At 41.2% G+C, this 25,368-nt stretch overlaps 3 protein-coding genes across 3 annotated transcripts; 2 read left to right on the top strand and 1 right to left on the bottom strand.

Moving 5' to 3' along the window:
• Positions 1-1,175: 1,175 nt before the first annotated feature.
• LOC137950889 (protein VACUOLELESS GAMETOPHYTES-like) lies at positions 1,176-2,735 on the bottom strand. The gene is made up of 2 exons (XM_068797549.1): positions 2,414-2,735; positions 1,176-1,974 (listed from the first exon to the last, which is right to left on the bottom strand). The coding sequence occupies exons 1-2, from the start codon at positions 2,733-2,735 to the stop codon at positions 1,517-1,519; spliced, it is 780 nt and encodes a 259-aa protein (XP_068653650.1). The 3' UTR covers positions 1,176-1,516.
• Positions 2,736-12,655: 9,920 nt separating this feature from the next.
• Positions 12,656-14,977, top strand: LOC137949791 (galactan beta-1,4-galactosyltransferase GALS1-like). Its single transcript, XM_068795977.1, has 2 exons — positions 12,656-13,844; positions 14,271-14,977. The coding sequence occupies exons 1-2, from the start codon at positions 12,769-12,771 to the stop codon at positions 14,614-14,616; spliced, it is 1,422 nt and encodes a 473-aa protein (XP_068652078.1). The 5' UTR covers positions 12,656-12,768; the 3' UTR covers positions 14,617-14,977.
• Positions 14,978-20,179: 5,202 nt separating this feature from the next.
• Positions 20,180-22,648, top strand: LOC137950720 (protein RGF1 INDUCIBLE TRANSCRIPTION FACTOR 1-like). The gene is made up of 5 exons (XM_068797326.1): positions 20,180-20,209; positions 20,377-20,461; positions 20,568-20,768; positions 20,876-21,091; positions 21,800-22,648. Exons 2-5 carry the CDS (start codon positions 20,459-20,461, stop codon positions 22,106-22,108), a joined length of 729 nt encoding a protein of 242 aa, XP_068653427.1. The 5' UTR covers positions 20,180-20,209; positions 20,377-20,458; the 3' UTR covers positions 22,109-22,648.
• Positions 22,649-25,368: the final 2,720 nt, after the last annotated feature.

Below are 25,368 nucleotides of genomic sequence, written 5' to 3'. Positions count from 1 at the left end.
ATAAATGTTTCCAGGACTACCACATTCGTTCGAGATTTTTAAGGGTTAGCTGATCTCAGGATGTTCAGCTGAGCGCAGAGAAACGTTTGCTTATCGTTTTTGTTTATTTAAATGATGCCAGTAATGTCATTTCATTACCTCAGCTGTTCACTCGCAGAAGACTCGGAACGGCTTCAAAGAGAAACATATAGTAGAACAGGGGAATTAGCCAACTGTGGAGATTCACAGAGTTCTTACCCTTTCACTGAGATGCATCAATCAAGCAGAAAATCAGTTCGCTATCTTATCTCAAACATAATATAGAAGCAATAATAATTAACACACCTCATTTTTTTATGTTTCATACACAACAGAACACCATAATTGTGTTTCCATCAATGATATCACTGGGCAATAACAAAATTCAGAAATCTATACAAATATATTACTCCAAAATGCCATTATGATATATATTTTCCATCCATTTTAAATTTCTGAGAAAGGAAGTTTCACACTTTCTCTCCTCGGATATCTGCTGTTACATTTTGTTACCATTTTCTCATTTTGGATTTCCTGTTTTATTGCAGGTTCTTGTTTCTTCACTCGATGCCCACCTTCTGTTAAATATAAATTCTGTAATTAGTCAAAAGATTTACTGCTTTCTAGAAGAAAAAGGGATATCAGCTCTCGAACTAGGGTTTCCTGAATCAAGCACAATTTTCTTAAGATTGCATCTGATGATTGTGTCAACTGCACCGCCCTGCTTTTTCCGTTGATTGGATTCACATTCTTCAGTGTCCCAGTCTGGTTCAAACAGACGTTTGGTCTCCTCCTCAAAATTAGAAAAGACTGAAAATGTCGCAGGAATATTTGCAAATTTTATCTGAAACGTTTTTCACGTAGAAGAAGAACCAATTTCGTTTTACTTTGGGATGAACTGTCTACCTTTGCAACCATTTTCTTTTTAGTTATATATATTTTCAAGAATTAGTGTGTAAAAGAGCAAATCATACGCCAGAAATAACCTCAATTCCATGGTAATTTATATACTGAAGAATCTCCTGACCAGGAAAAATATATGCTTCTGCAATCTTTTGCTAAGTGGAATATCTTACTTCTGAGAGCTTCCCAGTTATCAATCTAAAGAGCCAAAAGGAAACCATGTCAAAAGGAGGAAGATCATCTCATCTGTACAAAGATCAAGATTTCTAGACACTAAATAATGCAATTTTCTTATGTCACAGAAAACTAGTAAAATACAGAAATGCAATTTCTAAGAACATCATCTTCATCCTTGACAACTAGTATATGCCTCACAGTAACTTTCAAACCGAACCATCAATTACAGAAGGAAAAGAAGCTGCAAACTCCACAAGGTGCAAGCAGGAAATCATCGACATATCAGAGATTCCAATTTCATCAATTCGAGATGAAACCCGCACAAGTTACTAATTAATATGTCTTACCAGAATGTGCATACAATCTTAGTACCCTAATTGGGAGAGGTCGGCCTTTCACTGCTGTGTTATACCAGCATCTACCGCTTTCCCTTGGCAATACTATCAATAATAACTTCACCAACGCCCTCCCCTATGCCCTCGATCAAACCTCCAAAAAAGCCAGCAAAAGCCTGAGAAGCGAACCGAGCTGCTGCTCCAAACTTGTTTTTTTTCTCGGGGACCCTGATACCGTTAACATACATGCCATTTACCATGTCCTTGGCACAAACTGCATGAAGGTGGTAGTCGCAGAGGCTGCAGTGATAAACCTGACCCACTCGCTTCCTTCCGCACTCGGCACAAACGAAGCCTGAATCGCCATTAGAGAACGTAGACTCGGGGTGGAGAATCAATGCGTGCTGGTGTGATGGGAAATCCATTGCCTGATCGAGTTTTGCGCAGCAAGGGTGCATCTCAAAACTGCAAGTGCTGCAACGGTAGGCGAACCCCTTGGCGGATTTGCCACAGACACCACATGCCGATCGGAGAAATCCACCTTTGAGGTTGTGATGACAGAGAAGAAAAGGTTTTTTTTTTTCAGAATTAATTCAAACATGAAACAAAAGAATGGTTAAAAGAAAACCAGTACCATACAGAAGCATAAAGGAGAAGATAGATCACATGTTAAATAAAATTTTCAGGACTATCCTTACCAGTGGTTGTTGTGGAACCAGAGAACTTTTTTAAGTGATTCCTTTCACACGACAGTTTCATATCTTTTTCCACTTACCTGTCAATTTTTTTTTAAATTTTTTGCTTGGATATGACGCTCACAAACATCGACAAACCCTCTTGAGTAGTGCATAGTTTATCAAAATCGTTAAGAACTCAACTCCAGAAAACAGTCGACTCTGAATCACTTATTGCCCAACATTCAAAATTGCAAAAACCATAAAAATGAGATAACGTGGAGGAAGCCACATGGAGAGACATACCTCCTGGTTTGATGCTGAAAACAATAGGGTGTTTTGTGTGTAGAGGATGGCTCTGTACGGAAGGAGGAGCTAGAGCACAGAAATCGTGCAGATCGTAGTCGCATGTGAGGCACTTGAACCTCCGTCCAGCACCGTACTCTTTGCAACCCATGCACGTGAAGAGATAGGGCGAATAAACTTGAGCTAGTGGGTGCTGCGGGTGACTAGAGTGGAGAATTTCTTCTCCTTTCCTCGGCTGTAACAGGGTTGCTGAGGTTTTCATCAGCGAAGGAGATCTCTTGGAGAGAAATGTTTTGGCTTTCTTCAACCTCGGGCTACCCATGGTTGCCCAAACGCTCGACCCCCTTCAGATATGTTGCACCCAGCATGGCAAAGAATATTTATGCTTGGAGAAAAAGTAGATCTGCCAAATAATGATAGAGGATGCCAGTGAGATGTACAGTGGGGGGATTGAATTATTGTCGCCATTAATCAAACTCAAAGTCTCTTCTTCATGAATCTTCACGGTAAGTGTTTTGTGCCACGCGAAAGCCTCAGAAATGCTCGCGTTTGTTATGCAGAATACTCCATTCTAAAGGGCGGTCCCATCATCTACTATTCGTAGATCCAAACTAATCAGTACCCATCAACGTCCTCGCACTACCATAAGAATTTGTCATTTGTCATTGTTCAAAAAGACACGTTATTTGGATAACAATCCAGTAGGTTACAAAGGTATTGAATTGAAGCAAGTGGAACCCAGAAGCAAAACCTGAGCATCTCCGGTCCCGTGTCATTTCAATGCCATCGATTTGATAGAAGAGTTTGGAGTTTGAACTCATCGAGGCTGCCTCGGTATATTTCCCACAAGGAAAAGATAAACAAAACACGATCTTTTTCCTCCATTTTCCTTGCCAGCAACCCAGTGCAGAATTTTTATGGGTCGGCCATGGAGCTTCTGATTCCTTTTTAAGGTGGAGATCATTAGAAGCGAAACTGGACCCCAGAAGGATAACTCGTCGAGACCACAACATCAAAGTCAGTTGTGGCTTTTGTTGGCTTTATGAAAAGGGAGACGCCATTCATTGTCATGTGGACTGTCTATCTTTCATGAGATTCCTTCAATCGCCCCACGCCTTTCCAGAAAGCCCACATCCCCTCACAGAGTATTTCACCCTGTGATGTTTACGGTTTAAACATCCTCCAATGGGGGCTAAATCACTCTACTTCTCTATGGCCAGATTAATATGCTACAGTAGCAGTCTAGCAGAAGAGGCAGTGAAGAACTTTTACAAAAGTCTATGTGCAGAAACACTTGAACCATTACTAAGAATTGCAGAGTGAAGTTTTTGAAGAATTTAATATAGATTTCGTTCATGAAACGAGCATATTAGCATAATAAGTCGGTCTTACCATTAAGTCACGTACCCAAATCCTTGTCAAGGTTCTTATTCGATTCGAAGCAGCTGAAGAAAAAATTTGCCCAACTTTTCCGCCATTGTCAAGTCTCAAAAGGTAGTGTATATAATAATCTAGAAGATACATATCTATGTGTCACCATTCACGATATAGTAAAGGGGAAGGCTAGGCTATAGTTTTATGCACTGAGTTGTCTGGCATTCTAAAGATTCTTTTACTTAAAACATATTAAGGCCAATTATTACCCGCCATTAATGACTTAAACTATTTCTATTGTTAAAAAAAAGAAAATTAGCCTTAACCACGTTTTTAGAACCTTTTATGTGTTGATCAAACTAAAATAAATTTTAACCTTTTTAAAACAGTTTTTAAATAAAAGCAGCTTAAGCGGTCTAGGCATCCAAATTTAGGCAAGATCCATGGGCTTCAACACTACATTTGGGTTGGGCCACTGGTGTGGTGTGCTCTATTAAAACTCGAAGTGGGTCAGTTGAGACTTGACAAGGTTATTGTTTGTACCTTCAGGGAATAAAACTAAGTAAATTTGGCGATGTGATTAATATGAACACCGAAGAGTGGAAAGTTTGCAATAATGGGCCAATTTAGTGAAAGTACTTTCACATGCCAAAATAAACCAAAACCTGTCGGTGTGTATTGTAAGTGGCAAATGAAAGTCTGACTTCACTTGTTTTTTCTCATTCTTGTTCTGATTATTCTGCACTCTGACTCTTGCATTAAGATATATAAAATTAAGCATTTGTTTAAGTATTTTGTTTTATACTTTTAAAATTACTTTTTAATTTAAATTTTATCTTAGTTTTTAACCATAATAGTTAAATAAAATTACCTAATAAAAATTAAATCCAACGCAGCAATTTTATACAATTACATACACACTTTTTTTATATTAATTTATGATTTTAATATTATATTTGATTTATAATTTAAGAGTGAGAATTTAGATATTAAAAAATTAACAATTTGATTAAGTAATATTAATATTATATTAAATAATTAGTTAAATTTTATTTTAGTTTGATCAAATAAAACTATCTAAAATCAAAGTTAAAACTATTAAATTTATTTTATATAATAAAATACCCTTTTATTCATATAAATTCCTTATTTTTAGTATTATATTTAATGGCTATTTTAAGAGTGAGAATTTATATATTTTAAAAGTAACAATTTGATTAACATTTGGATATTATAAAGGTAAAGATTTTTTTAATCATTTTTAATTATTTAAATAAATAAATAATAATAATTTGTTTTATTTATTAATTTTAAACAAGTTAAAATATATTTTAATTTAGTTAAATAAAAATATATTATAAAATTAAATCTATCAAAGTAATATTGTATAATAAAATACCCTTTTTTATTTAAAAAAATTATAATTTTTAATATTATATTTAATTAATATTTTAAGAGTAAGAATTTAGATATTAAAAAGTAATAATTTGATTAAACATTTGGATATTATAAAAAAATATTTTTTATATATTTAATTAAATTAACACATTTATTTAAAAAATTATTATTAATTCAGACGGTTAAATTTTATCTTAACTTATTAATAAAAAAATAAATCTATTAAATTATTTTATTAATAAAATTTCTAATGTTTTTCTTTTCTGGAGCTATGATGACCAACCAGAGGTCTTGATTTTTCGGAACCCACCTGAACTATCTTGAATTTATCATTGTTATTGCTATATTATTAAGTTGCTATAGAGGAGTTCAAAATATTTTCACTTTTGTTCATATCTTTAGAGAAAAAAATAGAGGTTTCTCTCTTTAGTCTTTAAACACCAACTGCTTCGGTCCACACTTATATACTCATGATCTTTCCTGCTTCTAAACAATGTAGAATTTTGGTCATATACTCAATCATCCTCCCCTCAACAAAGAATAGTCGTGTAGCCAATACCTTTGACGAGCAAAATATTTGAATGCTTGATGGTTCCCCGACAAACGGGGGTTTGAAAATTCTAATTCTCGTCCATGCACCATTTATGAGGATCGTTAGAAGCATTTCCTCGCTACATATTCCGTATGATAATTTATGATGCGTACAAGTTATTTTAAAGTGATCTTCAATTCTTCAAAGTTCAAAAGTAAAACCGTTTTGCACCAAAATTTAAGGACTCTGGATGCTTTCTTGTGTAACATTTGTTTAAATCCTTTGTGTGAGAGTTTGAGCTGGGAGAAGTTGGATTCTTCTTAAAAACATTTCAAAATGCACCGACAGCCTTGACGACTACACAACAATGTTTTGTGGGTGAGACACCAAATAGCAATTGCTTGCCAATTTTGTCCAGGAATTAGGAACCCTGACGATCCGATCCGCTTCGGAATCAGATGATACTAGGGAAACGGCACTTGAGTCTGCAGAGACCAAGCTGCCTATTCTATTATTCCTTTTTCTCCGGCAGCACGGAAGGAGGGAGACCGCTCTGTCATTTCCTCTCTTCACGCGCATCACGCGCGATGCGGTAGCAGCTGCGCGAGATGGATATACGCGTAGCACATGCGTCGGTACTTGTTTTTCTCGCGCATCACGCACGGTGCGGTAGCAACAGAAATTGATGTGGCGCACGACGCACACATAGGCGCAGAAGGCATGCGCAATACCTTAAGCAGAGAAACGGATTCTGCTATGCCTTTTGATGGAGAAAATGGCACAAGAGTATTGGCGCATATACAACGCACAACACCAGATTGCATTGCTGGAACACGCTCAAAAACGGAATTTGTGCGTGCAACAGAAGCAAAAGTGCATGTGGCACTATGCGAATAGCAGTCAGAAACCTCAATGTGTGATGCGACAAGCGGCAGACCCTTCACGCGCAATGCGGTAGCGGCTGCGCGAGGCGGATATATGCACAACACATGCGTCGGCACTTGTTTCACGTGCACCACGCGCGGTGCGGTAGCAGCAGAACTTGATGTGGCGCACGACGCACACATAGGCGCAAAAGACATGCGCTTTATGCAAGGCATGCCTGCGCACATGCAAGACCATCTTGTCGCAGAAACGAAAAATACGATTTGACGATTACGAGTCTTAGTAGCAATTACACATGTTAGTACTTTGTTGCTAGACCGGATTCGCACTAGACTTCACCGAGACGCCCAGACCTTCAGCATTGTACAAGCTGCAACCTTGGTGAGAGGAGAAGACTATGGCTTGACGACGGATTTTTCAAGACCAAAGGTAATCAACTTTATGTGCCTAAGTACGATTACCTACGGCATGACCGCTTGAGGGAATGCCATGATTCCTTGTGGGGGAGACATCCAGGCCAAAGACGGACGTTGGCCATGCTCTCTGGCCAATACTATTGGCTAGACATGGAGAGCGATGTGGAAGAATTTGTGTACACATGTTTTATCTATCATCAAGATATGATGAAACAAAGAAAGCTCGGAGGCTGGTTACAGCCTTTGCCCATTCCAAAACGGTTGTGGGAGTCTATTTCAATGGACTTCCTTTCTGGTTTACGCAAGAAAGAAGGGCTTGAGTCTATCATGGTAGTGGTGGACCAAGTTAAGAAGCACGGAACATTCGTAACAGTGCCAAGTGATTGTACAACAGAGGAGGCCGCTTGAGCTTTCATGGCACATGTGGTAAAGCACTGGGGTGTGCCCACAACGATCATCAATGATAGAAAATTTTGGACCGAGTTAATTAAACTATTGGGAATTACTCAAAAATTTTCCACTAATATTCATCCTCAGACTGACGGCCAAATAAAGCACATAAAGACCGAGAGGTGTGCCAAAGGGGAGAGCCCCGGAGGACGTAATACTTGGCAAAATGGCAGGGTCAACCGAAAAGCAAGACAACATGGCAAGACACTGCCAAGTTGTAGCAATCCAAGAAGGAGGTGCCCCACTATCTCCAAGGGATGCAGATGAGGGCGTCTGCCTTATGGCGGTGGGAGTATGAGACGGGGGATGAAGCCATGGTGTGGCCAAACACCAAGACCGAAGACTGTGCACAACAATAGCAGCGACGGCCAAGGCCAAGTGCAATGGCACAACCCAGAGGGGCACACACATATGGCCGGCCCGGAATCAGCTGCAGGGGAAGAAGACGTACTTACGCTTGCCAAACGGATGGGCAAGCAACAAGGTACGCAACAACCACAACCCAGACACAAGGCAGCACGCCAACAGACACTTCTGGCGGGGCGAAATGGGGTTGCGTGTGACCAAGATTCCTGGCACGCGTCCAAGATTCCTGGCGGGGAGAAATGGGGTTGCCCGCGCACAACCAGGACTTCAGGCGGGGGGAAATGGGGTTGCGCGCGGCAGGACACCAGGTGCAGGAGAAGGCAGGCGCCCGCGCGTGAAATGGGGTTTCCTGAGGCGCTCGCGGGACCAAGACTCCAGTTGCGTGCGAAATGGGGTTTTCTCAGGACTAGGTCGTCAGGCGCCCGCCTGACCAGGGCGCCCCTGACGCCAGAAATCTAATTTTCGGGATCTGGCTAATTTCTGGGCGTTTTTAGAAATTTCAAAGGGCAAGGACAGATTCTGAGCCTTCTAAAGCCTAGGGGAGGAGGCTATAAATAGGAGGGGCCTCTCCCATTGTAAAGGGAGGAATTTCGAATTCTTAGCATTTTTTGCTCTTTGAGTGTATAGAAAGAGTTTTTAGTCTTGGCCTTCAAGAGTGATTGGCCACCCTTTGTAATCTTGGCGTGCTCTCAATACAAAGTAGGTTTTTCTCTTCTATATCTTGGTCTTTTTGTTGTCCCTTTTGGCTTGCAACTTCTTGTGTAAAGTATCGGTGGGAATATCTGAGGCTCAAGAAGGCTGACTAGTTCTTCGGAAGAGTTAGGCCGCACGGGGTAAGATATTCCGCTGGGCTAGACGGACTTAGCCCAAATCTGACCGCGTGACAACGGGAGCTTGTTTAAAAGCCGGAAGTCGACGATGAAACTCTTCTCCCACGCCGTCTGACGTTGTCCTCTTACAGATTCCTGCAAACGGGCACAACTGTAAGGAGCCTCGCCCTCTCTGTCTACATTGCCGCCGTCCTTGTCCTTACCACCCTTCCCTCCGTCTCCGACGCCATAGTCCTAACCTTCAGCCGGAGTTCCTTTAGGACCACCCATCTGGACTAAATCATCGTGCGCAAAGACGCATCTATCAGCGGAGGAGCTCTACAAATCACCCCGAACTCGATTACTTCAACCGATTCGGCCATATCGTTTACTGCCAGCCTTTCCGTCTATGGAAGGGGAGCCGCAACTCCTCCGCTCCGGCCACCATCGCCTCCTTCAACTCCACCTTTAATATCTATTTGCTTTTAGACAGATTTTTTTTTTTTTTTTGAGTATTGCTCAAAACTATTTAATGGAAATTCATATCTTTTATTCTAATTTGGGTAATATATTTATTATATAATTATATTTTTTTATTTTTAATATAATGGGCTGAAATTAAGTGATCTAATTTTGTTAAACCCATTAAAGAATGAGTCATGGATATAGGCCAATTTAATAGATACCATAGAGAATTATGAGAACCCTATAAGGAGACACAAAATGGTAAGAAATTTCAAATCCTTATAGTTATCACTACTCAAGTAGGGAATTTCAAATGTATTATCAAAGATAGAATAATTGTAAATAAATGAAATGAAATAAAATAAACAAGCTTGCTCGCGCTCCCACGACATAAATTTTGAGATATATTAAAACCATAAGCTACTAACCAATGCAAAACAAACTTAAAAATTAAACATGAATCAATAAGCCATTTAAAATTTATTTGCAGGCAAAGCTTTTGATACATAATTTACTCATAATTAAGCCACGGCCAAATCCGACACCTTCATGGCCAGCTAGTGTTATGGCCGCTTTCGATAGAACCGATTGCAACCTCTAGCTTGTATAGAGCACTGGTTGGACACTCCCATGCTTCAGCCACGTGGCGCACACATCCCCAGGCCTCGCAGGAGCGCCGTCTCGCAGCCCTGTGAAGGCAAAGTTACCGTTGTTGGCACAAGATGACACCACTACGGCCAGATGATGTGGCAATGGTTGGGCGTGAGTGACAATTTATGAATAATCAACTCTCAAAAAATCCAAAAGAAAAAAAAACATTTAGAAAAAAGAAAAACCGACTTTCTACATTTTTTAATTATAAATATTACTGTCAAATAATTAAGAACCAAAAGTAGTCGTATTTTTATTTGATGTTAGAGAAAGGAAAACGGAGCCGAAATGGGGTCCGCTTTGTTCTTTTGTGGGAAGAATAAGAGTTGTGGACCCCTAACGAATGGCTATGCTCACTTGGATCGGTTAACCCATTGCTTCGGACCACTCTCCATGGCTTGACAGGATTGAATAGGCTGTCGGATGGCTTGTCAAGGCAAATGGTATTGGTGATTTTAATGGGGTGAGAAACGAGGTGGTTTTTCAGATATTTTTTTATTTTTTAAAAGTTCCCATGAATGTATGAACAAATCATGTAGCGCTTGTGTTGCCTCGAGCGGAAAACAAAACTCGGATAGCTTATTAAATCTAAGCCGGAAGAAGGTTATCAAGGTTATTAGGAATAGTGCTCAATTGGTGGGCCATCGTCATGTCGGTGACATGGGAGGTCATGTGGACTATGGGTAACCCCAATTAATGATTACTATAAATAAAACGTCTAAGCATAATGGAGCTCTCTCGTTACCAAGACCTTATCATAAGATGCGGCAAGGTGCTTTTGGTGTAATCTGGAGTTTTAATGGAAAACGCCCAGTTGGTCAAGACAAACTCCAGAATCTTACGGGACCCAATACAGGTCGGTCAAAGAATAAAATAAAATAATATTCCCTCCTTTCTGGTTTTTTTGGCTTTTTTTTTTCCCCGCTGGACAAGAAACAATAAGAGAAAAAAAAAAAAAAAAAAAATAAGAGAAAAGAGAGAGACGCAAAATAGGTATCGTGAGAATAGAAAATTATTGTCCAGATACGCAACAGGAAATGAACCGGCGCTTTCTTTGTCCTATTGACGAGACTAAAGCTGGTCCCGACTCTCTTGCGTAACGAGGGTCCATCGTCTTTTGTCCGTGGGCCTGAATTTGGTTAATTCGCTTTTTCCTTATAACCTCACACGGTACGATGACGAACCTTTTGGCGATCAACAATTCCCGTGAAAAAGGAAATCCTGGCGCACAGCGGGACAGCGCATATGTATATAGCAACACGGATACAACCCCTGCAATGCGTAGCTGGTTGCCATTTAGAAAACCAAGAACTATTAGCGAAAAACAACCACATGGTCCCTGCATCAGATTGATAACCAAGAATTCTTTTCTCTTTTGGCTTTCTGAGGTAGACCGTAATGAGTTAAAACTGATGGCTCACCCGATACTTCGTCGATTGTATGGTTCATTAAAAGCAGCGGAAGTTTTAGTTATACTACCACCCACCACCTCGTTTCTTCTTTCAATTTTTTTTTCTAGAATGGTACTGTCATAATGATCAAATTACTCGACCCACTGGCAGGCGAAATGGCTATTGAAGACGTATGTTTTCTAGGACGGACGAAACTGACGAATACCTGCTTAGCTTCGGTTGAGTTTAAACTTTAGACGATCGAGTATTGGGGTCTTTCTTGCCGTTCAATCGGAAGAGGAATACGAAAACAGCATCAAATACACAGGGAGTGAAGAAGTTATCGGATGCTACAAAATACCGCATGGCTCATGTGAAATCTGTCCTTCTGCTAAGACATTTATCCGCTGACGTAGTATTTTCTAGTAATACATATATTATTCAACCCGACTCGTTCCATGAAGGGATTAATTTTACATCTGACTCTGCATCCTGTGGACGGAATAAACCTAAAATACCCAACTCAACTAGTAGGGTTATTTGAGTTACATTAGGGTTTCTTACGTAATATGTTATAGTTTTCTAGTGTTTTAAAATAAAAAATAAAAAAAGATATTAAGGGCCTGATTTGGAACTCACAAAAAAATAAAAAAGGGAATTTTTTTTATTATTTGACAAGTGATAATCATTTAGAAAAAAAAAGTAAAAGAGAAAGTCAGTTTTTCACAAAAGTATTAAATTTAGAGAGAGAGAAAAGAAATAGAAACTTAAGAGAAAAAATTAATTATCAAAACTTTAAAATATCATTAACAAATATTTAAAGAGGTCCTAATGGAGCTGTTATTGAAACATGCAGAACGAGGAGACGATGAGGAACAGTGATTCGAGAAGGACTCCTTACCTGTCGTGCGTGGGAACGAGCGAGCGAATAATCAAACCGTTGGATCAAAAGATCACGCGAGTGAGTGGTCCAGAAAAGAAACGATTTTCTTTTTGTCTATTGGGGCCCGGGCATGAGGAATCAGACTCTCGTTGCAGCTGCCTATCAATGTCCATGATTTCGTCTCTTGTCCGTGCGTCACTACCTGCCACAAAATAAATCATGGAAATGCAGTAAAGCGCACCAGACTGTCATCCGTCTACAATCTCTTTTCTGCCCTTCGCCTGGACTGTCCACCAACCTGGGGCCCGCTTTTATTAGTAAATGTACAATTGGTCGACAATAGTAAATTAGGGAATCAGATGGATGTTCTATCATCTGTGAGGAAGAAAAAACACACAAAAAAGTCTGAAGAGTTTGACGACGTTCAACTCCCTGCCAAAAATAAATGAATAAATAAAATCTTACTGTCTTCTCAATCAGGCAATTACACAGCCAGTCCAACAATTCAGTCCCAGACTTGTAATTCTAAACAAATGAGAAGGGCAACTGCAACGGCTCCCCAGAACCAGAAAGAATCGAACAGCCCATAAATAAAAAAAAAAAAAAAAAAAGCGCCTTCTCTGTATCTTTGTCTGCACATCTCATCTTCCCTGATAAAGAGAGCAACAAAAAGGGGTCGAGCAGAGGAAAGGAGGGACAGAGTCAGAGAGACGCATAGAGAAAAAGAGAAGGGCAATGAGGAAAGAGGGAGGTGTGACTAGCGTCTCCCTCTCCTACGGCTGCTTCGAGATGAAGCCCTTCGTTGCCACACTCGTCGTCCTCGCCCTCTTTATGGTCGTCTGGCAACTCCCTCCCCCCGCCGGAACCTTACCCTCCTCCGTCAGCCGTCCACCGGAGAAGAAACTCTCTACTCCAAAACCCAAGCCAATGCGGGTACAATCCCCTCCCGATCTCAACAAGCGCGTCTTCGTACCCTACGGCAACGCCGCGGCGCTTTTCGTCCAGATGGGTGCATACAGAGGCGGCCCATACACCTTTGCCATCGTGGGACTCGCATCCAAGCCCATACACGTCTTCGGTCGTCCGTGGTTCAAGTGCGAATGGGTGCCGAACTCTTATACCCCTTCCAACAAGACCCTCAAAGCCAAGGCTTACAAAATGCTCCCAGATTGGGGATATGGTCGTGTCTACACTGTCGTCGTCGTCAATTGTACGTTTTCCGAGATGCCCAATGCCGACAATTCCGGCGGGAAGCTCATCCTCTACGCCTACTATGGCGAATCCCCAAGGAAGTATGAAAAGATTGTCTCTTTGGAAGAGGCCCCGGGTTCCTATGATGAATCCAATTTCAGACCTCCGTACAAATACGATTATCTGTACTGCGGATCCTCACTGTATGGGAACCTGAGCGCGCCCAGGATCCGGGAGTGGATGGCTTATCATGCGTATTTCTTTGGTCAGAGCTCGCATTTCGTGTTCCACGACGCTGGCGGGGTGGGGTCGGAGGTCCGGGCCGTTCTGGAGCCATGGATTCGGGCGGGGCGAGTCACATTGCAGGACATCAAGGGACAGGCGGAATACGACGGCTACTACTACAACCAGTTTCTGGTGGTGAACGATTGCTTGCATCGGTACCGACACGCAGCTAATTGGACATTTTTCTTTGACGTAGACGAGTATATCTATTTGCCTGAGGGAAACACTTTGGAGTCGGTACTGAATGAGTTATCGGATTACACCCAGTTCACAATCGAACAAAATCCCATGTCCAGTAAGCTCTGTCTGAAGGAAGATGCTCAGAATTTCCCCAGGTACTTTTTTTTTTCTTCCAAATTTCGTTCTTTCTATTAGGAATTCGTCTACCTACTATTCTTTCCGCTGGAGATTGTCTGACACTAGCTTAAAACAGCAGTCTCATGATTGGGCTTCAGCAAGAAATGTGAGTTTACTAGTTTCGGGGAGTCATCAATTTTAGGCTCAAAGATTATTGCCCAGAACAGGGGACATATTTGAATTGCGAATTTAGTTGGGACCCAAATATGACTTGCGGATTGCGAGTTGCAACACTATAAATACGAGGAAATATTGTAATGTGATTCACAATTTAATAGAATTATTAATAGAATGTGGGAGTGAAAATCTCAATCCGGAGTAAGTTGTGTTGATTTTCGTCTCTGTTGTTCATATCAAATTCTGCATATGATTAATGCCGTTTTCTCTGTTTTGGTGACTTTCAGTCAATGGGGATTTGAGAAACTTGTATTCCGGGAATCACGAACTGGAATCCGGCGGGACAGGAAGTATGCGATCCAGGCAAAAAACGCGTACGCGACGGGGGTCCACATGTCGGAGAACGTGGTCGGGAAGACCCTCCATAAGACCGAAAGGAAGATCAGGTACTACCACTACCACAATTCAATCACGTTGCCCGGGGAGCCCTGCCGGGAACTGATTACGATGCCGAAGAAGGACGAGGTGACATGGTACGAGAAACTGCCCTACGTCTACGACGGGAGCATGAAAGCCGTGGCTGAGACCGTTAAGCGATTCGAGAAGGAGACGATTGGAAACTTCCACTTGTAGGCGAGAGAAGTTAATTTACTGGTGTCGTCGTCGTCGTCGTCGGTGGGTCTGAGCATTGGTGTCGGTGGAGGAAAAGAAGAGGATTTATTATTTTGGCTTCGGGCTCGCAATTAGTGTGTCAGATTTGAAGGCGTTTATTCCGAGGGAGACGGGAATCTGCATTGCCGGGATCTGAGGGCCCGAGGGAACCGAGGCTGATTTATAGCGATGAGAGGAAAAGAGGAACACGGCGAGATAATTATTTATCTGTTACGGCTTGATTATGTATAGGCGTGGTTTTCTTTATTGCTCATATTCACTTATTCCTTCGATTTTATGTAAAGTTATATTTCTTTCTCTCTATTTTTTTGTTTCATCCTTATTACTTTTCTCATCTCGTATACTTTTTTTTCTGGAACGTCAGATCTCTTTTCAGAATGCAGAGCTTAGTTCATTGGAAAACAAACTGAGAAGAACCCCTTGAATTAGGGTCATGATCAAGCGTTTTACCTTCAATTCAACTCTTCCCTTATCTAAAATGTTTCTGCCGTCGATTGTTCTGTGAGGATTGAGGAGGGATGGGGAAGATAGGAGGAACAAGGTCAAAAGAGATTAGTGCGTCTGAAGCTTTGTGATCAGACGCAGAGCCTCAACAGCATTTCATAGTTCCAGTGGGGAAAATACCGTTGATTCAAATGATTGGTTTACATAGAGTGTCGGTCGATCTATGGGGAAACTAGAAAGTGAAAGTGCTGAGTGGGATTGATGCTTTTAGGGAATTGACACCCCTGAGGTATAAAGAGAGAGAGCGAGTAAATTTACATATAGTTTCACTTTCTTTAGAAAAAAGTTTATTTCTGCACATAACTCTCTTAAATTAATCTATTTTCGTTCTGCCGATTGATCTTCCTTACGGATGACTGTGCATGATGTCAAAATTATAAAATGAATAAGCAAAGGGAAACATGGGAGAAATTATAAATCTCTGTACATAATATATCTATAACAAGATTACAATGAATAATCACCAAATCCGGGAAGTTGGAACTTCTCCGATGGTCTATTCTTCGAGCGTCAAGACGGTTCCAAGTAGAAAGAGAACATGAAGAACATCAAAGTTAGTATGGTAGCAACTGGCAATCCATAACAGATCCAGGAGGCCACAACACACAAAAACCACCAGCCTAAAATTCCTAATCGCGTCTCCATGAAGTTTCACCATCTTCGTCGCTCTGCCTGGAAAATTTGCTATTTGGATTCGTAACTTGCAGGACAATACTTTGATATTCAATATTCGGAAAGTAATTTCTAATTTCCTATGCGTTTTGCCATCGCATTTGATAGCTTTTTATGGAAGGAAAACATCTCGCTTCCCCTGAAAATGATGTCTCCAGAAGTGGAAGGATCCGGCAGTTCTTCCCTCAATCTTGATAGAGAATGGCCCCTGTGTTAGTTATACTTGAGAAGCTACTTCGGCATAGGCATCTCCAATACTTACATTACATAAATTTTATTTGAATATAGTGGATTATCATCTTCAGCTTTCATCCCCGAGAACCTCAAAAGAGTTAGTTGTCCTGGAACTGGACAGAACCAAGACTCTGCTAGGGTCACTTCTTTCCATATGTGATCTGCGAAAACTGGATCCTAAATTCTCACTCGATGCTGGGAAGATCTCCTTCAATGATGCTCGTCACTTACTTGACGAGACCTGAGCCTGTTGAGACGGTTTCTTTGATTGAGCAATACATATAGAGGAAGAGCATTGTCCTTTGCTCTTGTGGTTGTCATTAAAACCAATACATGGTTGATTTGTATGGGTAAAAACAAGGCAGTGAGATGATTCGTGTTGAGGTGGTTTTAGACGAGTATTTTGCAATTGATCAAGGCCAGCGATGTGTTCTTGTTGGATGTGGCACAAATCCCGGTGGAAGGGTTGATCGAGAGACGTCAACAGGTAGTGAAGTGGGGGGCTCCAGAGTTGTTGTCAGAAGAGATACGGACGAGCTGAGTTGAGACGATTCGAGGTTAGGTACAGCAACTATAAATAGTCAGATCTAGTCGAGTTAACTAGTACTCTTTTGACAACTCAGTTTGACCGTGTAGATATCCAGTCTCTCTTCCAAACTGACCAGAACTCAGTTTGATTGAGTTAGAAATCCCAGTAGTGACTCAAATTATTTTATCCACTTCAAAAGTATGACGAGAAAGATAAGCTTAAGAACCGGTGGGCGCAGATGGAAGTACCATTTAGAGCAGGCGCACAGAAGGAAGCAGCACGACGAAGGATTGGTCCCACCATGTCCAGTATGTCAAGTGAATCAGTACGACCACCACAAGTCCCAATGTTCCGATCAAAAGAAAGGTGATGCATCAGAATTCACCCACTCAAGTAATACAAGGGGTCGACTTCGAGTAAGCTCTATTGCCTTGTGTGCTTAGTTTAGTTTAAGGGGTGGACAAGTACAGGACCTTAAAATCATGAGATGGTATATTATCACACAATATTATTATAAAATTGATTACCACTAACCTTATTTCTTTTGATCCTATGAATTAGTCGACTTTTTTGCGAGATATATGATTTTTTTTATAAAGGGAAAGGATCCTCTTCAAAGAATTTGTATTTTCTACAAAGGAGATCTTATTCGAGGGAGTCACAGCAGATAATCGAAATTTCTGCAATGAGGATTTATTATTAGCACAAGGAAGCAATCGTGTTCTTGTCTTAGGTTAAGAGGATAAAGAGGCAACAGATGTTTAATTAAAATGAAATTCTGATGCCTAAGGATGCGTCAAACGAGGTTCGAGGAAGCACAATTGAGGAACTTAGAAATCAGACCGTTATTTCTTTTGGTGGGAGACTCTCCCATGATCCTTTCCCGTCCGATGAAATGATACTAAAACACCTGAAATAAGAAAAAAGGAAAGTGCAATCAAATATGAATTCGTATCTGCTGAGATGCTTGCGAATGACAGGTTGTTGAACAACCAGATGCATGGCATGGTGGTAGACTTTAGAGTATCCGGCCTTGATGAGTCTCCACTCTACTGACGTATAACGGAACTGCCGGTTCCGTATAAAATTTAGTTATTCCAGATGAACAGCCAACTTGAAGGTCAAACCGCATCTATTTACTGCATCGATCATCAGCAGCCTCAGTACTTGTGATTTTCTCGAGCTTTATTACATCTTTCGGTGGTGTAAATTAAATGCCTGAACGACAAACGATAGGGAGGCTCACGAGAAAAGCCTATGGAACGCTGTCCCGGCAGTGTCACTACTTTTTTCATCTCACCGAGTTCACCCGCTCTGTAATCTGGACATGTAAGCAGGGCCCAAAGGCAGCACTTTTTCAAGCGTAAAACTAGGAACAAATCCACGACTAAGAATGTGAAATTGTGAATTCGTTGAAGTCTCAACAGAGAGCGAATGCAGATCCCTTTAAGAGATGAAAAATGGACGGGAGTTGAAGTCAGTAGAGAACGAACCGCTTCAACGATTTGGCCTGTCAACCTCGAAACACAGTAGAAAGGCGGCCGAAGCCCTTCACTCCTAATCTTAGAGGGTGAATACAAAAATACTTGTTTTTTCTCCGATCGATAGCGATACGAGAGACAGGAGGGGACGAGGAATAGTTAGTGGATACGAGAAAGTTATCTATCAAAGGGTACCGCCGTTTTTGCTGGGACATGCTTCGGAGTTTGGACGGACAGAAACCAGTGAATTGAAGCCACCTGTTGCGCTTCCCTTGCTTTCCTCCACCAGACACGCGGACATTGCTACGTGAAGATAAGCCGCATTGACACGAGAAATCGCACCCGCGGTGCGCACGGCAGCGTGGAAAGACTCTCCCGCTTACATGATCAACAAAGACGGCGCCAAGGTCGGCTATGCATCTCCGCATCCGCATATCATCCTTGACATACGGGATCCATCCGCTGATACCGCTTGCTTCTTAAGCTATCCAACTTTTATTTTTAATTTCACTCGAAATTAATTTATTCAAACGAAATTGACAGAGTTTCGCATAAAAGTATCTGCTATGCGTCCCCCCTGACACTCCCAAGATAGGAGGAAAATAAAGACACAGGAGCCTAAGTCTAAGATGATGGACCCCAATGCGGTACAAGTTGGATGGCCCTCCGTTTCCGAAAGAAAACAAGCTTCCAAGCAGATCACGTTGCACTTTGTTTTTTCTTCGAAGATAATAAATACCCTTTTATTGTTTTATTCATTTTTATTCATCTTCGAAGATAATTTAAGTTCAAACCAAACCAACCAATCATGCTTTAAACTAGATACTGTTTTTCTTATGTTAAAACCAGAAAAAGGGTCTAGTTTCAGTTCAATCGGGTTGAACCAGCCGATCCGAACCGATTTTAACAATATTTATCTAACTATTTGGGTTTTGTCTCATTCCTGACTTCTACTCCATTCTCATCAATCTTATCAAAACCAACCCAGTGACATATGCTATGTTGATTGAACTTGATCCAATCAGGTTTAACTAGTGGTTGGATGGAAAAGACGTCATCCAATTATATAGAACGATTCTAGTAAGATGCCCATGTACTTAAAAACTTTTTTTAAAAAAAAGTACTAATACTCTTCATTAGCCTTTGTAGAATTGGGAAATCCCTCTTGCACATTTGAGATTCTTTCTACTTGAAACTTAGACCAATGGTAAGTGGACCCGTCAAAATAATTCGACCATTTGACTGTTTACGAGTTGAACCAAAAAAACCGGTCGGGTTATCCGATTTTTAAGTTTTAAGAACCGGACGAAGGTCTGATTCCAGTTAAATTAGATCGAATGGGCGAGTCCTGTCTGATTTTTACCCGCACTTACTCTCATGCTTAGAGGAAGAGAGAGAAGAAGCGTACGGCACTCTCCATAATCATTCAATTCTTGCGATAAGTTCCGTTTCAAGCAAGTTCATTATTATTTAACAAGTTGATAAGCGAAGAGCTGCTTGCCTTACGTCGGTCTTGGTATCCCGTGAACCACCTGAAACTATAACCCCCCCCACCTGACCGCTTACCGCTAATGAGCAAGCCTCCGAGTCTGCCATCATCTCTCTCATTCGACGTACGTGCCACTGCTTAAAAAAGGACAGCTTAAGTTAATCTTTGGGGACGGATCTTGTATTATAAGATTAGGATGTTAGAAGCAACTAAATAAAACAGGACAGGTGTCCGTACCTGGATGCTAGGGCGGATCAACGGATAATGGATGCTTCTCGTCTATTTGACCGGTTTAATTTTTTAAGCTTCACACGCATGAAAACGATCAAATGTACGCACTGTTTAATGGATGGAGCAATTTTGGAAAGGTCGGGAGATGGAATCTCGTTAATGTCCCCCCATTCCGTCGAAAAAACTTTTGCCGGCGAAAATCCTCGGCACGTTTCCTTGTATCTAGCAACTGCCTTATATATACTTACAGCAAAACGGCCCCTTTTTCATTTTCCCTTCACTCCTCCCGAACGCCCGCCGCCTTCTCTCTCTCCTTTTTTTTTTTTTTTTTTTGCTTCCCTGCGTCTCTCTGCTTTTTCCGACTGCTACTTCATATTTTCCCAGCTCCGGGGCTTCTCCGACTCTTTTCCAAAGGTGACTTTTCCGAACTTCTTCCAACCCATTTTTTAGGATTATTTCCTCCCTTCTTCTCTTTTCAATTTTCTCGTTCCCCTTATTTCGCTATTGTATAGACCAGGTGAAAAGGGGACTGCTTTCTATCTGTTTATCTTTCTCATTCGTGTATTCTTTTTATCTGTCAGATTCGTTTGTTTATAGCTCGACAAGCTGGCTATCGAGAATCATCAGAAGATTGGTGTTCTAAGGACGAAACAGAAGAAAGTGATGGTAGTTAAAGCCTAAGGCATCTAGCCTTGTTTTCCTTAAGCAGAATCCTGGTTTCATATCTTGTCGCTCGTAAACGGGTTCTTATTTCGATATTTGGTTTCTCCAGGTCGGTCCGATGATACGAATGCCGAGCAGGGATTTGGGTCCCCCGTGGCTGTTTCCTTTGCTGAAGTCGAGTTTTTTCATACCCTGCGAAATTCATGGAGATTCCCACAAGAGCGAATGCAATATGTATTGTTTGGATTGCATGGGTAACGCTCTCTGTTCCTACTGTCTGAGCCATCACAAAGACCATCACATTGTTCAGGCTCGTATTTCTGTCTCTTTTATCTCTGCTTTAATTTTATCTACCCTTGACTTCTTCTGCAAACGATACATTGACGTTTTCCCCTTTTTCTTATTTTCTTGATTCAGATTAGGAGGTCCTCTTACCATAATGTGATACGGGTTTCCGAAGTTCAAAAGTTCCTGGACATTTCGGGAGTTCAGACTTACATTATCAATAGCGCTAAGATCGTCTTCCTCAATGAGAGACCACAGCCGAGACCTGGAAAGGGCGTGACCAACAATTGCGAGATTTGCTGTCGAAGCCTTTTAGATTCTTTCCGCTTTTGCTCCCTAGGATGCAAGGTGTGTACAGCACGAGCTGCTCTGTTCACCTTTCAGCTTTAATTTATTCTGTATTAGAGTCGTGGTTTTTGTTCTACATGAAGTCCTGATTGAATGTTGGTTTTCCGTTCTTGATTGAATCTCTGTTCCACTTTCACGTCCTATTAATGCAATATTGACGGCTCTCCCTTTTTCTTCAAATTGTTAGCTTTGCAATGTATCTCTCTCTCTGAAGGATTTCCATTTTGATTCTGTAGATTTTTTATCTTGAAGTCTATTACGACTCCTGAGACTCGAGGTTTGCCTGGAATTTCTCAACATTACTGTTTCTTGCTTCCCAAGCCTCCCTCTTTCTACTCACCTACTTCTTTTGTTGATCTTGAATGAATTTCCGGGATTTCTTTATAATTCTTTGGTTTGGTTTATAATTGATTGATTTTCCTTCTTTATGGTTCTGTAATCTCTTCGTATTTAGAAAGGCGGCTGAATACTGTTTGCAGAATTCCTCTGTGAACTGTGGACTTCGAATGATGAAAATAATGTCTTTATACATTATATATTGTTTATTTGTTTTCTTTTCGGAGGATCGCCCATTTCTCGCTCTCTGAAGTTTCTTTCCTCTTTTACGTCTCCATTTTCTAATCTTTCTGCCCTGCTCCGGATCTCCATTTTTTCTGGTTGCCACTTTGTGTGGCTATGTACATTGACCGAAAGGCCCATCATTTTCAGCTCGGTGGCATGAAACGGGACCCGGAGCTGAGCTTCGCGTTGCGACCGAAACAAAGCCGAGACTCGTTCATGGGATCAGAATCGGAAGACTCGTCGACCCCGAAGAAGCTTCTAAAGACTTCCCAGTTCAACAGTTCAATTGAAGCCGGCATGTCATCAGAAGGCAACAGGGAAGCCGCGGACAAGTATTCGGGCTCCAGCGACGAGGGCGGGAATTTCACAAGCTGGATTTCTCCGGCGACTCCTCCAATAGGAAATCACCGCAATGCGAGAAGGAGAAAGGGTATTCCGCACCGTGCCCCCTTTTGAAGTTAATGGAATAAAGGATTGCTCAGTAAGAAAGACGAACAAAAACAAAGGAGGTTGAAAGAAGGAAAAGATTCAAAAAAAAAAACGATGAAGCTTAAAACACGATACCGTGAATAAATGTGCAAAGATATACATAGAAATGATACGGATCGTACAAGGAAAGGTTGGAAAAGACAAGGGGAAGTAACCCTAGTTTTGGTTTGGTCAGTTTCTAGTCTACTAGTCTTGTACATAGAAGCAAAAACGCGGAGGAGACGAGGAGTGTACTAGTTGCTTTTTTTAGATAGAAAACGTGTTCCCGTTCCGTACGCTTCTTCTATAGTCTGCTCAACTGGGATCGAGTTTAGATATATTCTTTTATTTTAGAACAAGAAATCTCAACTAAGTCAGTTCTCAGTACCAGTATGTGTACAGGAAAGGCCTGTGAGCAGGAAAAAAAAAAAAGTAGCTTCTGGTATTAGCAGATGTACAGAATGCTTGTTATAATGGTGTAATAAAGTAGCATTATATGTTGTATATACAGTGTGCTCTTTCTGTTTTGCTTTGGGTTTTCCTCTTCTTCTGCTCTGGCCCCTGACCCTTGCTTTACTTGAGCTTGAGGAGAATGCAGGGTAGAGACCCGTGGGCCGCCTTTAACAAGATTGGCAGTTTTTGGGGTTGGAAGCTATTCGTTGGAGCAATTATTTAATGTCTCTCTCTCCGTTAAAGAGTGACGTGGGGGTAGCAGAAGGAACCTGATTCTGGTCCAGCTTTGCGCATCCCTTTAGAGGGAGGTATATCTTTCATTCGCATTTAAGACTCTCGCCCCCTCCGTTATCTCAGTGTCAGGCTTATCGAAGATATACCCTGCTTCGGTGGCTCCTCCTGCCCATCTGTTTCACTCCTTTTAACTGCTATCAGAGCGATCATGGACAGGATGGGAAAACATCTGTGGAAGTTATGATGACCGGATAATGAATACTCTGTACAGCGCTGTTTCATTAATGGTTGCAACGAGGTGAAGAAGTCAGTATCCACGAAACGTCCAATTGAGTGAAACACGGATGCGAATGGAACGCTAATAATATTCAGCGTTTAAAAAGTTGAAATTTAAAAGAGCTGATGACGTTGTTTACTTGTCCGTGAACCGTGTGAAATGCAATGGCGGAGAGGGGTGGATGAGTGAGAGAACCTGGGTCATAAAAAAAAACGTACTCGGGTGGGTCGGAGAAGGAGGCGGTGGTGGGAATAGAAATCAAAATCAAGGCTTTCACATCGCTAACTGACTTAGGGGACACGATAGCCCTGAGAAAGAGACGTGGGAGGGCCCTCGTCGACTCTTGCCTTTGGTAGAGGCGTGAGGAATCTGAATGCTCCCCTAGAAATATGAGTCACACACACGCTCTTTCTACTTAATACTTAATAATATTAATTAATTAAATTATCGCATAATAATTAAGTTTTTTTTTCTGCCGTAAAGAAAAGTTCCCGAGTTTATTTATTTATTTTCCCTTTCTTTATACGACTCGAGCAGTGCACCGAAGAGAGAGATAGAGAGGTCTACTGATTCTGGAAGGCGCTACCGCTCCGAGGGGATGTGGAAGATCCTTGACATTAGTTCTTGGAATCGGAAGTGATCAATATGCCAAACTATTGAAAAGTGAACAGGGGAAAAGCATCGTTGAGATACGAAATAGATAGCGAAAACGATGGAAACAGTAGAGAAAGAGGGAGCGCGTACATATAACGCTGGCTTCCGTCGTGTGTCTGTAAAGATAATAAATAAATAAAGAAAGAGACAAACTCGGTGAGTACTCACTTGGGTTTCTTCTGCAAAGCAAAGAGATGGAAGTTTGAGAGAGAGAGATAAACATAAAAAACCCGCCATTATTCCTGCTACTGGATTAGAATAATCAAATCGTCCCATTTTCCTCTTCATCTTTTCACTTTGTGATGGTGTAAAGCTCCCCCGTCTGTTTTCAAGCTCTCTCACTTTCCGACAGAGTGCCTACCCCTAATCCTGCTCCTTAAAAAGAGTCTTGTGGCTATTTTAAACTTCTTTTAGGGAGCCTTAATCTTCCATCTTAAACTGTCAAAAAGCAATTGAGAACTATTTTTTTACTATTTAACAGATAACCTGATAGACCCAAACATCCATTCTTGTCGTCTACTTTAACAAGGAGGTGAGTGGATCAAGCGTGAAGCGAACCATATCTTGTACTCCGACGCCCCCCCCCACCTTTTCAAACTCAGATTAGGCCCACTTAAGTCTTTCCATGACATGATGGGCTTCTGGAGTTAACTCGATCAATGGCCAATGGTGATTTAGCCCACAATCCACTTGCCTTCCTAACAGAGCAATCGTTTTCCGAGTTTGGAGTGAAAGAATTTTTTCGTTTCAAACGAGCTTATAGTAACCATACTGTTATAGAGGTAGATTTCCAAATCCCAATAGCGTGATAAAGCGTAATAAAGATAAGACTAACTCGTCGACAATATGTCACTATTTGACCAATCAACACGGAGAATAGGTGATACAACTTGTGGTCCGGCTTGACATAATTGTCGTGGTCTACTTTGTTTACTTCCATTCATTTATAGAGTTTGGAGTAATGATAAGCTCAAAAAGACCACAAGGTGGCCTCTTATCGGATAGGGTCCCGATGGTCTGTTCACGTACACGTTACCCCTCTGACCGTGATTAGTTAATGCCGAAAGAGGTCCCCAATTAGACAATGTCATCTACACTCTTGTTGGTTAGTCTGAAAGCTGCATTAACATGACCGGTTTGGATGAGCGTATTCTATGCCACATTTGGGCAGATACGTTTCTATATTCCTTCATATGTGTACAGGTTGATGTTTGATTAGTCTGAAAACTGAATTAACATGAAGGGGATTGTGGAAGGAAGTGTATCGTTTAGTTAGTGAGGTGATGACGATTTTAAGATCACCAATTTGATTTCTGATCAAAGAGGCTTATTTTTCTTAGTTGGGAGTGCGCTTCTGGGCTCAATGTTGTTGAAGATAATGTTTTAAGTGAGTGATTCTCAATCAATCCAAGATCATAGAATTAATTCTCAATCAATTAAGAATCATTGCCTTGTTTAGGGCTTTCCTTACAGATGAATTTGACCCTCCATTATAGGAGCTAATTACATCAAATCAAATCTCTTGTAAATCTTTGTAATTGGGATATCTCCCCTATAAATTAATGAAAGCAGGCACCCCATTAGTGTGGTGAATTTTATAATCTTCTCATGGTATCAGAGCTACATCTGG

The sequence above is a fragment of the Aristolochia californica genome, unplaced genomic scaffold (assembly GCF_029961685.1).
Source record: "Aristolochia californica isolate CCGP_79_NKW_82.1479 unplaced genomic scaffold, dmAriCali1.0.hap1 SCAF_14, whole genome shotgun sequence".
Classification (NCBI taxonomy): domain Eukaryota; kingdom Viridiplantae; phylum Streptophyta; class Magnoliopsida; order Piperales; family Aristolochiaceae; genus Aristolochia; species Aristolochia californica.
This window is presented reverse-complemented; position numbering and strand designations above follow the sequence as displayed.

Excerpts from the sequence above, each read along its gene's own strand:
- LOC137950889 (XM_068797549.1), bottom strand. The coding sequence starts at position 2,735 with ATGGGTAGCCCGAGGTTGAAGAAAGCCAAAACATTTCTCTCCAAGAGA. Across the intron at positions 1,975-2,413 it reads TTTCAGCATCAAACCAGGAG|GTGGATTTCTCCGATCGGCA; the intron begins GTATGTCTCTCC and ends ACAACCTCAAAG.
- LOC137949791 (XM_068795977.1), top strand. The coding sequence starts at position 12,769 with ATGAGGAAAGAGGGAGGTGTGACTAGCGTCTCCCTCTCCTACGGCTGC. Across the intron at positions 13,845-14,270 it reads GATGCTCAGAATTTCCCCAG|TCAATGGGGATTTGAGAAAC; the intron begins GTACTTTTTTTT and ends GGTGACTTTCAG.
- LOC137950720 (XM_068797326.1), top strand. Across the intron at positions 20,769-20,875 it reads AAGACCATCACATTGTTCAG|ATTAGGAGGTCCTCTTACCA; the intron begins GCTCGTATTTCT and ends TTCTTGATTCAG. Across the intron at positions 21,092-21,799 it reads TTTGCTCCCTAGGATGCAAG|CTCGGTGGCATGAAACGGGA; the intron begins GTGTGTACAGCA and ends CATCATTTTCAG.